At 41.7% G+C, this 17,470-nt stretch overlaps 1 protein-coding gene across 1 annotated transcript in view; it reads right to left on the bottom strand.

The window, feature by feature from the left end:
- Window positions 1–17,470, bottom strand: part of AGAP1 (ArfGAP with GTPase domain, ankyrin repeat and PH domain 1) — a 234,923-nt gene that overhangs the window by 135,055 nt on the left and 82,398 nt on the right. The window contains exon 6 of the mRNA XM_035891073.1: window positions 5,952–6,056. Within this exon, the coding sequence (XP_035746966.1) occupies window positions 5,952–6,056 (105 nt within the window). The remainder of the gene's footprint in view (window positions 1–5,951; window positions 6,057–17,470) is intronic.

Below are 17,470 nucleotides of genomic sequence, written 5' to 3'. Positions count from 1 at the left end.
ATAACCACGAAGGCGAGCTCTGCTCCCTTGGTAAGGCAACACCCAGCGCCACTGCCAGATGGCCCCGTGGCCACCAGGCCAACACTCAGCACCGCCGCCAGACAGCCCCAAGGCCAACAGGCCAACACTCAGCACAGCTGCCAGACAGCCCCATGGCCGACAGGCCAACATCCAGCGCCGCCGCCAGACAGCCCAACACCCAGCGCCGCCGCCAGACAGCCCCACGGCCAACAGGCCACGCTCAACTACACCACGCAGCTCAGCTAGCATGGCATTCTCTTAAAAATGAGGAGAGACTGAATACTGTATTTGCGAGCACACTTGCCATTTTCAAATTGTTCAGGAAAATCATAAGAACTGATAATGGTCAGAAATTTCAACTGCAGCTCTAAGAAAAACGCTGCATGTTACTGGGCCTGAGAGCATGGATCTGCAACACTTCCAGATACCAATGTAGAGAACATTTTCAGTAGCCTCCTATTTCTCACCAGGTCTGCTTTTTCTAGAGGAAACAGCCAAGCAAAGAAAGCTCAACTGAAAGCCCAGTCCCCACCCCAAGTCTCAAAGGATTTTACAGGCCCATGAGTTCGGTCTGTTCTGTAATCATCTTCTGAGAAGATGTGTCTGTATAACATATTATCGAAGCTCTTGCGCGAAGTTCAGCCTAGTGTTGGATACGACTCCTTACCAGGCTGGAATTTCGCTTTTTTTAAAAAACTATGTGCAGTGTATTTGAGGATAGCAACACTGCTAATGCTCCCTTTGAGCGAGCTCACATCAGCTGCTCACCCAGCCAACACTATTTTTAAGGAAGAGTTTTGAACCTGTGGCTACTATCAGATGAATTGAGCAGACCGGGTGAATCCACACACTTCTCAAGGAGATAAAGGATATGTTCTCCCCCCGCCCCCAATCACTACACACCTCAGCGCAGGTTATCAAACTAGGTCAGTGAGGATCAGAGCAAGGTTAAGGAGCGGCATTACTGCAATACAGACCTCAGCAAGGAAAAAGCAGCCTTGCTGTGTAGGCATATGGGATTTACATACCATGTGTATCCTACATGGGCTTTTACGTGATGGGCACCAGACCTTCTTTTGTATTTAAGAAGCTATTCTTCCCCCTTAAGGTGTCACAGTACTGTGCTTTTATTTGAAAGCAAACCTAGAACAGATTAAATATAAAAGCAGGAAAAAAACCCTTCCATAAAAAAAGCTGTTCTTAGGGGTTTGGTTTTTTCTTTTATAAATAAGGTCAGAGCAAGGTTAAGGAGCGGCATTACTGCAATACAGACCTCAGCAAGGAAAAAGCAGCCTTGCTGTGTAGGCATATGGGATTTACATACCATGTGTATCCTACATGGGCTTTTACGTGATGGGCACCAGACCTTCTTTTGTATTTAAGAAGCTATTCTTCCCCCTTAAGGTGTCACAGTACTGTGCTTTTATTTGAAAGCAAACCTAGAACAGATTAAATATAAAAGCAGGAAAAAAAACCCTTCCATAAAAAAAGCTGTTCTTAGGGGTTTGGTTTTTTCTTTTCATAAATAAGGGGCAGTGATGATGATGGGGACACAAGAACAGAAAATGGACATCCGCAGCTAAAGCTTTGTCATCTACTGACCTGTGGCATGATGGCAACCCTCTGGAAGACAGACAGCAGTGAAACATCATCAGCTATTCATCGGGATAAGGATTAGATAAAGAAGCGGAATGTAACACCGCCCAGCAGGTATCCTGGTGAATACATTTCCGGGAGCCCTTGCACATGGCATTCTGCCATTAAAAGCCAAGAGATGCCTAGACAAATTCCCCTGGGTCCCTTTGGGGAGGCTGACACCGAATTTGTCAGCCAGAATTTTAGTCATCCACTCAACGGCTGTACTCCAGAAGTGTAAGATGAATAGGTAGCTATGGTGAACTTTGAAGCCTGCAGGTCAAAGTTCTCTCTCATTATCCCCACCATTTTCTATTGGCATAGCTCCTCAGCATCCCAAGGGAGGGGAAGGTTTGAGGCTGTTGAAAAAAACCTGACATGACCAAGTCAGAAAACAGTAGGGTGCTTATGTACATATATTTTTCTTTCCCCATTTTTCTCTCCCCCCACTTTCTCAAAAAGAAAATGAATTTAGCTATTGTGTCAAACGTCAACCTGGTGGCATTAGTAGTTGCTCATTTAGCTGGCACAATACAGCAGTCATTTCAACACTCTACCCTGCCAAACAGGCCTGACCCTTCCAGGGACACCTCCTCTGTAAGAAAGGTACTAATTTGATTTTTCACTCCCCACCCAAAAACCTTTCATTTTGTAGCCAATCCTTTCAAGGAGGATGACAGTACTGATTTCTGCAATATGGACACATTCTCCAGATTAAAAACACTGCCTTCATGCCTGAGCCGCCACTGAATGCATCTGACAGAGACAACTGATCCACTTCTGGCCAAATCTCAAGCAATATTTAATACAGGGCTCACTATGAGCCATTAAATATTATAATAGGTTCTTCCAATGCAGGTGTTATATTCTGACTCAAACCACAGCCTGAAAGACCGAATTATCTTATAAATTTACTTCTTCTGCCACCAGCAGAGGCCAGGCCACCTTTTGCTTCACAGAATTACAACTGCAAAATTTTATATAACCAAAATGACCTGCCTATTTGTGATAATGCAAATCCAACTAAGAGGTCAGATGAGAACCAGGCTTTTTACAAGTTAGGCAACTGACTTCAGATGGTTAACAAAAGTTCTTTTCTTCAATGCTATTTAATGGGAAGGTTGGTAGGAATGAGGTCCTTATTTTCAAAACAATTTAAGAAATTATCCCAAACAGCAATGCAAGCACAGTATTAAAAATTCAGCAGTTTCTTTGGCTTGCTGTGAAAAAAGCAACAAGCAGTTACAGCTAAAACAAAAAACTAGGAAACCCAAACCAGAAACACATTACCAGAGTCCTGTTTGGGGGGAAACCCATTCACTTGGCAATGCCCAAGAGGAAATTTCGACTTTCCTGCCTACAAAGTTTTATACAAACTGTACTGGGAGTGCAGTTGACTTCAAGTATCTGGTCCTGCCTCTTCCTCTCGCTGTGGTTTGCATGGGGCAGAGAAGATGCTGCTCACATACTACTGCCTGATGGATGACGAATGCTCTGCAGGATATATTAACAATAGTTAATAGACAATAAATAGTCCATTGACAGTATGGAAACATACTGCAGAAGCACAGTGACTCTTTGAAGGCTAAAGACAATAGAAATAAGGCATAAAACCAGCATCATTTATAATACAAATCATGTCACAGAAAGATTTTAACATGAATGAGCAGAACCCCAGACATTCCTAGAGAGTGGACTCAGTAAAGGCGCCTCAAGAAGCCCCTGAACGAATACGACATTCTCCCCAGTAGCTTCTTGTCAGCTAAGAGCTGAGCATGGTCCCTCACCACTACCTACCCACATACACTCAAGGGAAAAGTAGTATGTTATAAAAGTCCCTGATCTACACATGGAGGTCTGAGCAAATGGAAATATGGAGCTGTGCAGGTTTTTCTTGGGGTGGTGGGGTATGGTGGGGGATAGAGGGAAACAATTACAGGCTAGTAATTACTTCTTCTTTAAATGGATTCTCTCTAATCTCCAATGGATTTACCTCTAATCTCAAAGTAATTACCTCTAATCTCAATGGATTCTCACTCTGGGGGAGACTAAGCAGCTCCAGGGAAGCCTGCAGAGAAGAAGTACTCTATTGTCTGCAAGAGGCAATGAAAAACTAACACGTGCACAGCAACAGCCAGAACAATAGAGTACTTCTACAAAGCAAGGAAGGGACTTGGGCACAGACAATGGCGGCTTGCCTCCTCCTTGCGTGATGACCCAGAGTTGGCCAACACATGTGGGAGCACCATGGGAGCTGCCTCAAAGGCACGAGGTATCCCTGCTTCCCTTCTGTGAGCAATATCAATATATAATTCAGGTATTTTGGGACTACTTCACAGCAGAATTCCCTGAATTTAAAGGTGTGAAGAGTGGCCAAGGAGGGCAGACTTGTACAGTTTCACAAAAAGGAATAGTGAAAACCTTGCTCCAGAACGCAAGGGCCGAGGGACAAGACTTCTGATGGAAAGCAGTAATGCCTTGAAGCTAGTTTTCATCTAACTTATTATGTAATTTTTAAGAGACACAGACATAACACCAGAAGCTATAGCAAAGCATTATTATGGCAGGATCTGAGACTATGAAATCTTGTGTCAAGCCAGAGAAAGCGCTAATATTCAGCAGACAGGGAACAGCAAGTTGGTGCAAGCACAGCATCAGCGTGGCCATGCTCCTCAGGCATCACCCATTAAAGCAGAAGTTTCCTGCCAGTTCCATGTGCATATAAGCCCCAGAGCATATCTACACAAATGCATCTGATCAAAACCTTGATTTTCATTCCTTAATGCAAAATTGCCCAGGAGCTCAAAATGACACCAAGAGGTTTAGAAACAACTGGCCCCAAAAATGTTGCAGCTGGCCACCCTCCAATTTTCATATGTGGTAAAATGACAAAATAGAACACCAGATACTATTCTAAAGATCTTGATGAGGGTCATGCCATGTTTGTTGTATTTTACCATTGCCTATACTACAGAGCAAGCGAAGGAGCTGGGAATGCCCTGGGAGTTTCAAGGTCTGGAGTCTCCACATTGGCTCTGGCATGGAATGAGCTCTGACAAATCTTACCTTTCCTCCTGCTGGTGTGGCTGGGGCAGATAGGGTGGGCTAGTTCTGAGTCACATCACTGTGCTCCTTCTACCCCCTAAACCATACCGAGGGATTGTGCTACACACACCGAGAGGGACAGACAGGATCCTTGGGCAGAGACAACAATAGACACCTTAACATGAAAAAGTTTTATGGTGCTTATTTTAATACCTCTGACATTTTCAAAAGGCTGCTCAGAATTACTTCTCAATAAACCATAACCACTGCACACTGAGAAATATGAGAAACTTTCCTCACTCTTTACTATATCTAGGACACTTTTTCTTACAAAATGCTTCTGTTTTTTAATCCTGGGATCAACAACAAGTCCATAAAAGCATCAGCACAAAATAAAGGCTTAAACCATTTCAACTGCCTCTTCCAATGCAAGGGAACCCCAGTTCCAGGGGATTCAGAGGAACTTGACTGTACTGTCCAGGTTTCGTCTGGGGTCCTGGTTTCGTCTGGGAGAGATTTAATTTTCTTCATAGTTGCTGATGTAACACTGTGGTTTGGATTCAGGATGAGAATAATGTTTATAACACAGAGATGTTTTCATTACCACTGAGCAGCGCTTACACAGAGACAAGACCTCTTCTGCTCCTCACCCCACCCCACCAGTGAGGAGGCTGGGGGTGCACAAGAAGTTGGGAGGGGGGCACGGCTGGGACAGCTGACCCCAACTGGCCAGAGGGATATCCCACACCATACGACATAATGTTCAGCATATAAACTAGGGGAAAAACTGGTTGGGGGTCCGCTGCTCAGGGGACTGCTGCTCAGGAACTGGCTGGGCATCGGTCAGCGGGTGGTGAGCAACTGCATGGTACATCGCTTGTTTTGTATATTCTTTTATCATTAGTATTATTTTCCCTTCCTTTTCTGTCCTATTAAATTGTCTTTATCTCAACCCACAAGTTGTTTGGTTTTTTTTTTTTTCCGATTCTCCCTCCCATCCCACTGAGGAGGAGTGACCAAATGGCTGTGTGGTGTTTAGCTGCCTACTGGGTTAAACCACAACACCGTACTCAGACTTGCACCAGAGAATTTTATTTCAGACTGTCTTTTTGAGAGGGAAGGGGATGAAGAGAGAGAAAGAAGTTTTTCCACCAAAGAGGGCTCAGCAAAACCACATCAGGATGAACTCGCTAACAGTGTTTTTTCAGGGCCTGATGTCGCTGAACATTCAGAGCTCATGGTGTACTTACGTGTAAACTAGGATGATAGGTCAGCACACCGTTGTCGCACAACGTCACATATTTCTTCTTCCACTCTTTATTCAATGACTTGCCACTTCGCTTTAGCAGCATACCCTATTAGAGGAAAAAAGAAAAAAGACTGAACACTTTTGCCAACACACAACTATTTAAGACACAGAAAGAGGTAAATATAATTGCCAACATTTTTAGATATGCTTTCTCCTGCAAGTTACTAATTTTCCTCTGCTTCTTCCATGATGCACATTTTCTCCATCAGCAACTTCAGTGCTTGCAATTTAGGAGGAAAAGCTCTAAGTGCGGCTTTCATAAAGCAAGTCACATAAACAGAAAAGACTGTATCAGCACTGGCTTTGTCTAACATGTAGAGAAAACCCTTTTGCACAGAATTCCATACCTCAGGAAAGCTCATTTTCACGTGACACAGAGTAAGCTTACCCATGTGCACTCCTGGCTGATAAAAGACACCACTCTCAGGGCATTTCCTAGCCCTCTAAAATAAATTATGAACCCCAGGTTGAGTGAGGATTCTATCGCGTGGCTTGAGCTCCCTGCAGCGTGTTCCTTGGGATTCCTTGTCCAGGCTCAGCCTCTTCGCAAGCAGGGAAGAGCACACGTTTATGCTCTCATTCCCTTCGCAGTAAGGTGACACAGCAATGGAAATCCTCCTCACTATTCATTCCAGCCAAAGAGACACCAATTCTAAGCAAAAGCAGTAAAATGGAAACAGGGCAAATGCAAAGTTGTTCCAATAAATTCTGGATAATTTAATGAAAGAGGTGTAGATCAGAGGAAAGAAGGTGGGCAAGGTGCCTCACCTTTCCACAAATTGCATTCAACCTAAAAATCAGTGATTAATGCTAACCATGAACAGTTGAGATAAAAAGTCATCATTGTGTTCAAATGGACAAGGACTAATACTGCACACTAACCTGTTCTCAGCTCAAAAATAGAAAGTCACTTAGAAAAGCAAAATAACATGCTGTAGCACAACGAAGGTGGTAAATCAAGCCATGCTTTAGCAGCGCACTTCCAAAACCAAGTCAGAATGCAGTTTCTAATGAATTCATACAGTACTTTCGTTACTGAAAGTCTTACTGAAACGTCCTGGTGGAGACACTACGTACGGTACCTACCACAGGGACTCACTAGTTCCACAGATCAAGTTCTGATAAAAGCAGACACTTATATTCATTTCATTAAACCATAACCAGGAATCTAACCCAGTACAAACTTCAGTTCTTTAATCCCCATAAAATTTTGCAGTCTTGTTTTTCCAGTCTTGTTTCCATGGAACTTAAGAAAATGGGAAAACAGAGCATAGGAAGATGCATTATCAAGCATGGTGCTCCCAAATCCCATGGAGTTGTTTTTGTTAAAGCAGGTTAAAACCTCGAAAACAAGTAATGTTACCTGTTTTCCCATTAGACCTGCAGCTTTATAAAGTGATCTCTCTGCAGACCTAATCCCAGAGCCACAAAGGGGACAAGGGGCAGTTCTGCATGAGCAGAAATCCTCCAGAGCTTGGTAATTTTTTTTCTCCCTCCATTGCAACTTTTGGCTGAAGTCCCTCGCCACAATCCGCATGAACAACTCTCTCCTTTTGCAACCGCAGAAATGATCCCAGCGGAAAAGCCAAGTTCACAACCGCCTGTTCCTGGACACACACTTTGAATAAAACTTCAGAGGACAGCCTTTCGTGATTCAAAGCAATCTGTGGATGGGACCATAAAGAAAAGCTTCTGTTGGATGACTGAATTACACAGCAGTACAAACTCCGAACTTTCTGACCGTCTCGGGGTCAAATTGGTTTTTTTTTGTGCTGTTCCTTGCTACAACTCAAACTTTTACAAGAGAGAATGGGGTTTCTGAAACGCTTTCTTACAAAAGCTTCTGCGAGTGCGAGTCGCACATCCCAATTACTGTCTTCCAGTGGTTAGAGACGTTGTTTTCTTCTATTAAAAAATGAAAGCTTATTTCTGCCTTTGACCTGTATGTTTGTCTATAGTAGGTGATCTGTCACTTCACCTTTCCAATCTTTCATACCTCACCTGCAGCACGTTTGCTCACGTTTAGGGGGACCCAATTCTAGTTATCGCTATGCTTTGGGGATCAGAAATTACTGTTTCCCTGCACTGGTCTGTTCTTTAGACCTTTTAATGGGGAAAAACCTGTAAGGATCACAACAGTGATTTCCCCCCCGCACCCCACGCGCCCTCTTGCTTTTTTCTGAAGTTTTGAAAAAAGTAAAATACATATATTTCACACCTTTTTAATTGTCCCTTTGCTATACAGAAAACATGTTGTTACTAACGTAATTCTCAATTCATGGCAAATATAAACCCAATAAATAGTAAACCCCCACTACTTTCATGCATTTTTCTACACAGAGGTTTTGCTACTATCTAGGTGTGAATTATGAAATTCTGGGTTTAGATCTAAATGAGGAAAGTGATCCAAATGGGGTTTCAGCTTGTGTTTAAAGTGGAATTCTGTGCTTTCATGTTAAAAAAATACTCAGCAGTAAATGCAGACAATGCACCTACTTATGCCTAACTAACAAACCAGACTTCCCAATCCATTTTCTTTAGGTACTACCTTGGCAAAAAGAATAGACTTTCGTATTGTGTGAGAATTAAAAATATCTTCTAGTACCTGCAGAGGAAACTGCTCTGAATACAAGGAGCTAACTTAAAGTGTTATGAAGCAGAGAAGCCCATAGAAACCACACTTTCTTTCCCCAAGGCCAGAGACTGCCACTTTGTCTGTGGTAATTATATAGAATGGTCTGAAGAAATGCTCTTAGTACTGGAGTTTAGATCAGTTAGAAATGCACTTTAACTAAAGTTAAAAAAAAATAAATGGCCCAGATATGACAAGAAATGTTACTTAAAAAAAAAAAAAGGAGAAGCCCTTCACTTCAGTCACATTATGTCTACATTTAAGTCACATCAGATACTCTGCCTAGGAAATGAGATACATGGGTTCCCACTGACCTTTGGTACCTCCAAGGCAATTTACAGGTAGCTTGGGCACATCTCCAGTCACAGTCAAACAGGCCCCCATGTACACACAGCACATCGGAAAAATCACATTTAGTCTCTAAGCTACGCAGTCAGGGACTAAGTAAATCAACTTCTACTTCAAAATATTTTTTTTTTTTGTTGAAATAATCTCTGCCTCAAATTATTATTAATCGGATAACATTATTCTCCTAATTCGTATGAAATCTTTTATTGTTACAGTCTTCCATCTGCAATTTTAGCCCTGCAGTTCGGCATAGCTGACCCAAAGCCTCCAGATTCAACACTAAGAATTTAACACCTCCAATTTGCTCACAAACTGAGAACAATTTCACACTTCAAATTAAATTTTTTTTTTACCACCTTCCCTCCAAAATTGCAATTCTGCATCTAATGGAGGAACGCTTCTCCTACCAGACTGTACTAGCTTGTACTTTTAATGAGCCACAGGAAAAAGACTTCAACCGGAGTGCATGAACTTCACTTCTTGGGTTTTGCTCAAGGAACTGCGTCACCGTACAAAGCAAACGGAGGAAACGTCTGTACGTACTGAGAGCTCTTTATTAGTAATGTGTATGCTATGTCTAGTCCCAGGAGGTCATTGCAAGCCAAAAGCAATGTTAAGTGTACAAGCTTTAAATAACTTACAAAGTTAATGTAATGAATGTAAGTGTTATCTGAAATCCATCACTCAGTGGCTTGCTGTAGCCTCAAGCTGTGATAAAACACCACTCATAAATTTATATTAAAACTCTGTTCAATAGCAATTATTTACCAACAAAGATTTATTGATTGCATTTGCTGTTAGAGACTGGGGCCCTAACTGAGTCAATCAGCTTACGTTGTTGAGCTTCAGGGCACCAGGAGAAGTTACAGACTGCCATCAGGCTCTGCATCCCAATCATTACTGTGAGAGCAGGAGCAGCTAATGAAAAGCCGCCAGTGTAGGATTGATTGGACTTAAGGTAAAAAAACCCCACCCAACACTGGTCAAGGGACCACTACGCATAATATGCACAGTTCATCTGAATACGCAGTAATCTGCTAATTCTTGCTGCTCCAGATGCCTCCTGTGAGCTACAAACCTTGCCTGCTTAAACAACAAATGAAGGCAAATGGTGAAACAATTATGAATTTGTTTTGCAGAAATATTCCAGGTTTTAAGCAACAAATTATCAGCATTTAAAAAACTGACTTCTTGAAGTTGCCTAATACTGCATCGAAGATGCTGGTAGGTGAGCTGTCTTAATTTTTCAGACCGGCAAAATAGATGGTAGCAGAATAGACTTACATGCTTTCCACAAATAAATGTCATCAAAATGCACATGCTCATCATCAAAAAGATGCTTACAGCCACTGCTTAGCCTGCAGAATTAATACTGTGTGTGGAACAACATACCTTGCACGCCCTGTTGTGCTCCATTTTAATTTTCCTCCTTTCCCCATGTATTTTGGATTTTCCAGGGGCCAAAAGATACAAAGGCTTTCACAAACATGACAATACCAGCGATCACAGCTTAACTGACTGCACACTTTTTTGCATTTGCTCCAGCTGTAGCACTTCACTTGAGGTTTTGGGGTCTTTTTTTGTTTGTTTTAATGGGATTTGGTACATTTGACTTTTCTTTGCATGCCAAGTAAAAATGGTAGAGCCCTCAAAGTCAGCAGAGCCAAGACGGGACCTCCTGGAAAAGGAAATACAGTACTTTGGTTTCTATTTTCTTTCAGAACCTTATACCACTGCCATGGCTAAGGTACTGGCATCATGCAAGCTTTTTTTTCTTCCCCTCCCTAATTTTTAGCCAGCCCCATACTGTTACCCTGATGCTGTTTTGACAGAATGAAATATGTAATCTCACACTTAATCATTAACAGCATCAATTCTTAATTTTCTACTCAGGTCTTTAGTTCTCGTAACTATGATTAGCAGCTAGCAGTGCTATGAATTTTCTACAGCTCTATCATTTGCATCCTGTTCACAAAAGAAAAAAACTCATGCTTGTCAGAAACATCCTCCCTCAAACAACTGCAAAGGCAACCGTTCATAGTCAGGATCACAAACTAACTGTTACATATGAGTTTTGGTCAATAAAACATCTGCTTGCCTTTAAATCTATTTACACTCCGAACAAATGCTGGTAATTCCTCCAGGTCTGCATGACCAGCCAACTCTAGGTAGTCTGGCCAGTAGCACTGGGACTAGTCAAGCTTGTCGTAATAACAAACAAGAGATTAATTCCCGATTGATATTTTTTGCTTCCAGAATATTTAACTGTAACAGGTTTCTAGTCTTAAAATCCATTCTCCCAGCATATGGTAAGACATCAGCTCAAACTATTTCACCTACAAACCATACTCGTATGCTATAGGAAGGTTATGGTAGTCGCTGCTCTCTCTTTGACAATTTATTTGAGCAGACACCAGAGTACGCAACTAATACTGTAGGGAATAAACTGCTGAAGATACCCAAGAACCCTTCCATACAAACAACTTGTTTTCTTGATTTCCCAAACTTAAGTCTTTTCTCCCAGGAATTTACGGGAATGCTGCTTGGTCTTTTGGTCAATTAGCTATGAAGCTGTTTAAGTTTTTAGAGTTGGAAAACTGTAGTAAACACCTCTTAGAGTAGCAGTGTACAACTTGGGACCAACTGAACCACAAAACAAAGGCTACAAGAAAGTGGAACGCCTCTAAAGGCACGTGAAAACAGGAGACCTCAAATGTTCTCAAACTTCAGTATCTAACAATAACGTTGCAAAAAAACCCCTAAAAGACCCCATATATTCTTACTGCAGCCGGGCTCACAGGAAAACCCCCCACACCTTCCTTAAAAACTAGCACTACAGCAGTAACAGAGTTTTGCTACAGATTCAAAGATGCTTCCCCATGGAAGAAACTATTCAAATTTATGCTATATGCCAGCTTTATGAGAATATGAAATCAGAACACTGAACCCAATTCTCTTCTAACATTCCCTAAACACAAAGCAATAACTCAGTGCAGCAGGTAATTAAACTATGAAGGGTTACCTAATGCTGAGGCTGCTCGGCCACTATTTCCATCTGGAGACAAAGAGAGGATCTAAGATCTGACTTGGAGCAAAAGATAATAGCTTTGCTAAAACTTGAAGGACAATCAACATGCAATCCATTATTTTCCAAGCTCTCTGCACAGACACAAAAAATGAGAAAGTTTTACTACAAAAAATCCCAATGCTGATTAAGCAAGTCTTACAGTTCATTGTAGCCCTGGCAATGAAGGCTGCCACCTCCAATGAAGAATGGCTGCCAAATTCCTGCAAGGAACCTCAGCACTAAAGACATGGTAAGTGGGAAGAACAAACTTAGCGCTCACTGTTATTGATTTTTTATTTTTAATGCTTGCTCCAACGTTTCAGGCTCCAGACTTTGACCTGACCTGCCAACTGTGGGTAACACACAAGTTCCTCTGATATGCAGCAAATAATTTTAAGGGAATTTTTCACAACTCCTCAGCTTGCATCTGCAGTTTTTTTAAAAAGTAGGCTACGTACTTTCCAACATGGCACGGACAAGGATTCCTCAAGGATGTTGCTGAGCACAGGAACCTACTAACCTTACTTACAAACACGATGTGGTTGAGAAGAGACAACTGCAATGCAATCTGGGGACTAGAGAACAGGAAGCCATCATCTGGCACATCACATTCACCCACCTAATGAGCAACCTTCTTAAGAAGCAAAAAGATGATCACACAAGAGCAGTCAACTCTGGTGTCCAAAGAATTCGAATGGAAGGCTACAAACCCAGCCTGGCTGCAGTATCCAGATGGAGCAATAAACACACCACTCCGGCAGAACGTTGCAAGTCCAAAGCCACACCCATCTGCACAACAGCCAGGATAATACTCCAGACCCCCAAACAGGCATGTCAAAAGACAATGTGGTACACATAGTTGAAGGACAGAGATGCTCAGCAAAATAGGAGACTTCTTGAGTTTTTCTTCAATTAACAGCTTTGTGACAGGGGCCCTCTTTTGTTAGCCCTAGTTCAAAAGTCAGACTCTATAAAATTAATAGCTCATTGCACACTCTACAGTTATCTATATGTCCTTTCTACAGAGTTGAATATTCAAGTGTGTTACCAAGTGCAATAACGTATTTAAAGGAATGGTACATCTCTCGCTCTGAACCCAGTTTACCACTCCGAAGGAAGCACAGCACCTAGAAAGTCACAGTATTTTTCTGCCTTACAATAGTTTCTGCCTATGTTGCCTTCCGAGGTTTGTTCCACTTACCCTGGACTGTTAAAAAAAAAATAAATAATCGCAGCCCTTAATAATCTCAAGTAGTTGGTTTATTAACCCCTTGGCATTGGCAGTTGTGGTTTCCCTGACACCATCGTCAGCGCTAATGTGAAATGCACTGCGATGCAAATCATTATCTTGGTGTCGGAGAAACCAGACGGCTGATGCCAAGGGGTCTAAGTCAGCAGTAGAAGAGCCGGCAGCGATCGACTCCTTTTGAACTCTTACCTCTTGCTGTGGCTCCAGCACCACGCACTGCGCTCTAACTACACTGGCCACAAATGAAGTAGCATCCACGCCAATCAGCTTGGTGAAACACTGCTAACTCTAGACTAAAATTAAAAGGAAAAACAATGTTGGGAAACTGATTCAGTGCAAGCAAACATGACTGCGTGGCACAGTTAATTTGGAAAAGGTTCTACAAGCGGAAACATTTGCGATGCTAGGAACAGCTACAGGGTCAGGCATGAAAAAGAAGTAACAAAACATTTATTTCCCTTAAGAAACAAACTGAGCGTTGGGGGGATGATATAAAAAAAGGAATTATCGTGCAGGCATTACTACTTCTAGGTAGATGATACGGCTTTCGTTATAGTAACACTCTGTTCCCTGAACCCTGAAATTCTCTTTATTATATTTTATATAAAGAAGGGATTTGGGGGGGGGGGGGGGGGGGGGGGGGGGGGGGAAGGTGTGGGGTGTGCGTGCGTGTTTCATGGCAGAAAAGCCATGAAAAGCTTAAAACCCAATTTTAACTTTCTATCTTGATACTATAGTGTTTCCATAGAAACATCAGGAAGACCACTTAAGAGCAGCTTTTTTTTTGTAGCCATGTTTGGCACCATACCCCTCCCCCGGACAACCTATTATTTCACAAATGGATGCTTTTTGCAGCTTGTTCTGTGCAGGCTCCGATGAAGGGGGGAAAGAAAAAGAATACTGGATCTTTAACCAGTTCCCTTGTGGCCCCCTCCCTTTTTTGTTGGTAATATTTCTGTCATTCTGCCAGGGTATATGGTACAAAGGGTTACACTTTAATTGAGCTGTCAGCATCTCCAACAATCCTATAAAACTCCGATTATGCACGGCGGGGTTAGTGACACACTTGTTATTGTGGATGCCCTATTTGCTAAACCCGAGCCCCCCCCTCACAGGTCACATAACCCACGCGACCTTCCTGTCATTAGCCGCGTCTATTCCTACCTCACTGCTGTGAAAATCACACAAGCGAAGGCTTCAAAGCCCTTGCCAGGACTGAATTCGACCAGGAGCTAATCACCCACAAATCCAGCTCAAATGGCAATAATTGGCTAAACTGCTCACCTCTCCAGAGCTCAGCAGTAATTTGGGATAATAAAGAAAAGAATTATTCAGCTAACTGCCCTGAAATGTATGCTTTGTGACCGACACACTTCACATTTTAATAATGATGGACACAAAATCCAATTTAATACAGCATCTACTGAATAACAAAACCAAGAACACTGGCAGGGAAAAAAAAGTGTGTGTATGTCTTTTTTTTTTTTTTTAAACTGTATTCCATATTATTGTGCAGAAAGGATTCACACTTCATGTTGTGAAATTTTAGGACCAAAAAGGTCTCCATGAACAACCCTCAGAAACTCTGCACCATAATAGGATTTTTTTTTTAAAAAAAAATTTATTTGTTAATCAAAAGGAGCGTCCTGCATTAAAAAAATAATTTCGCTGAACAGTTATACCTCTGGTCCTTAAACCTATGTAGGGGTAAGGTAAGTATCTTTTTTTCTTCTACAGTAGAAGGGTACCTTCTTCGTTATTCTAGTTAACAGTATTTCATGATTGCCTCATTCTTCTTTACTTTTGCATCTTGTCCTCTGCTTGGCATCAACAACCCCACTACATACACTTGCTGGATAGGTAGTGAGACTCCCTGGACTGCTTCATGACATGACCAGCCTCCCAGGGTGCACTGAACTGGTTCAACAGTGCAAAGATGGTCCACCACTCTTCCTTCCACCCACCCCATTTCTTCTTCCTCAAATCTCTCCTAAGACCAAGAAAAAAAGAAAATGTATATACACAAATGTGTGTATACACACATAGAAACAAGAATTGCATGCTCTGACTTGTCGTATTGTTTATATACCTCAGATGTCCAATTCACTCAGAGGAATAGGAACGAGGATGACTTTCACCACGAAGATCTCTTTCAAAGATGCAGCTAATGCATGTTGGGTAACTAACACCCTCTCATCATTATAGCAGAAAAATAGAATAAGGAACCTAATGAGAAAATATTCACCCTCTTTAACTGCCTCACCTTACCTGCTAAGGGAAATTGTACATACTGAATTAGCATCTTCCAGACGTAGAGCTGCTTCAGAGTTATTGAAATGTTACAGAATGTACCCATAACTCTAAAACTCAGCAAGTGAAATGTCTCTCCACACCAGGCACGTTTTCTTGCTGGCCTAGCACCAAGTAGTACGTACAGATGGATATGAAGGGAAGATGTGTCAATGTCCCTGCATGCCAACTGCCAAAAAGGTCCAAAGTCAAGAGGAATCAATTGTGCTTAGTTTGGAGAGGGATCACAAAGTGCTATGGCTGCCTCAAGAAATTAGTTTGGAAATGCTTCATACCTCATTTATTTAAGGCATTCACATACCTGCAGTTTTGTAAGTTAATAGACAACAAGTCAGAAAGAGCAGTCACATGAGCAGATACATTAACAGGCTACAAGGGGTTACCCATTAAAATGGTTGAATCAAACAGGACATAACTGGGCTTAAGCCAGATGCTATTTCCTAAAGATCACAAAATGATGTTTCATGTTCTTAAAAAGAGCTGCATAAAATGGGAAAACCCATTTAGTCATAACCTTATTTATTATATTATCTGATTGTTACAACAAGGATCACTTTGGAAAGGATATTTTAATATCTTTGTAACATAAATATACACTTTGTTTTCCTTAGAATAGACTCTCTGGTACAGTTTTTATGTTTTGTGAAGAGGAAAAAATGTAGACACTGTCCTACTCCATCCCAAGATGGCGTCTGAGCTGGTTACACAGAGGCCACCATGCTGTTCCAAGAGGACACGAGGGAGAGCAAAGCCACCATCTTGTGACACCCGAGATGTAATAGATACTCTGAAGACCACAGCCCAATCTGGACACTGCCAAATATAGCCTACAGTCAAGGAAATGCATTGAAGCACTTGTGCTCTCAGTTTCACCTTAAACAAGAGGAAAATATTCAGATAAATGTAGAACATGCCCGGACACAAACAGGCAACTGTGTAAAGAGATGGCTAGGACCACATCCCTTTGCTATGTGCTTGACATCTGAGTAAACATTAAGCAAAACAAACTGTTTATAAAAAATGATGATACATTTCCTAGGGGCAACAGAGAGAAGTCTTTTTTAAATAAACCTTTTCATAACATCACAATTGTCTTTTCTTCTTGCAATCACATGACTTCCAATTGTGCTGATGAATCCATCTGTATTTTATAATCTGAAAACAAAATCCTTCTGGCTTCAGCTTGAAATATATAAAAATGTGTAGCTATTCACCCAAAAACCTTCCAGCACCGGTCAAGGACTATGACTTGAGTCAAACTATTATGTGCTTTGAGAGAAGAAATTTATTTTACTAGGTGTAAGATTTCCCTCAAAAAAACCCCAACACACACCATCTTACATGACTTCTGCTAATTGGGAGAAGACAGAAAACAAGGGTCTGCAGGTTTTTCCCTTCCCTCAAAGACCCAACTCAATGTCTAGTAGAGGAGAACGGAACTTTCCCAGTTTCCAGAAGCCCCAGGAGGAACCCACAGCACCAACAGGGTCAGTGAAGAGAGTGGCACCTCTCTGCAGGACAAACTTGTAATCAACATATCTGAAGCCTCTTCACTTGCTTAATCTATAGGGTATATTTGAAGACTCTTCTATATCAAGGCACCTCCACGTCTACAATGCCTCCCTGAGCCCCAGTGAAACCCTATCCAAGCCATTTCCAGGGATTTAAGGGTACAAATCTAAAGACAGCTTTCAAATATATATTTATTACACTGTGTTCTGAAATTGTTACTGCAAAATGGCAAAGCTACTGCTGTCATTAACAGAAGTAATCAATTTTTACTATGATAGGTGTTATAGAAATTACAGTTAACAAAATATGAGAGACATTGCCAGTGTCAGTCATTTGAAAGAA

This window comes from Egretta garzetta, unplaced genomic scaffold, assembly GCF_000687185.1.
Source record: "Egretta garzetta isolate BGI_Z169 unplaced genomic scaffold, ASM68718v1 scaffold113, whole genome shotgun sequence".
NCBI classification, from domain to species: domain Eukaryota; kingdom Metazoa; phylum Chordata; class Aves; order Pelecaniformes; family Ardeidae; genus Egretta; species Egretta garzetta.
This window is presented reverse-complemented; position numbering and strand designations above follow the sequence as displayed.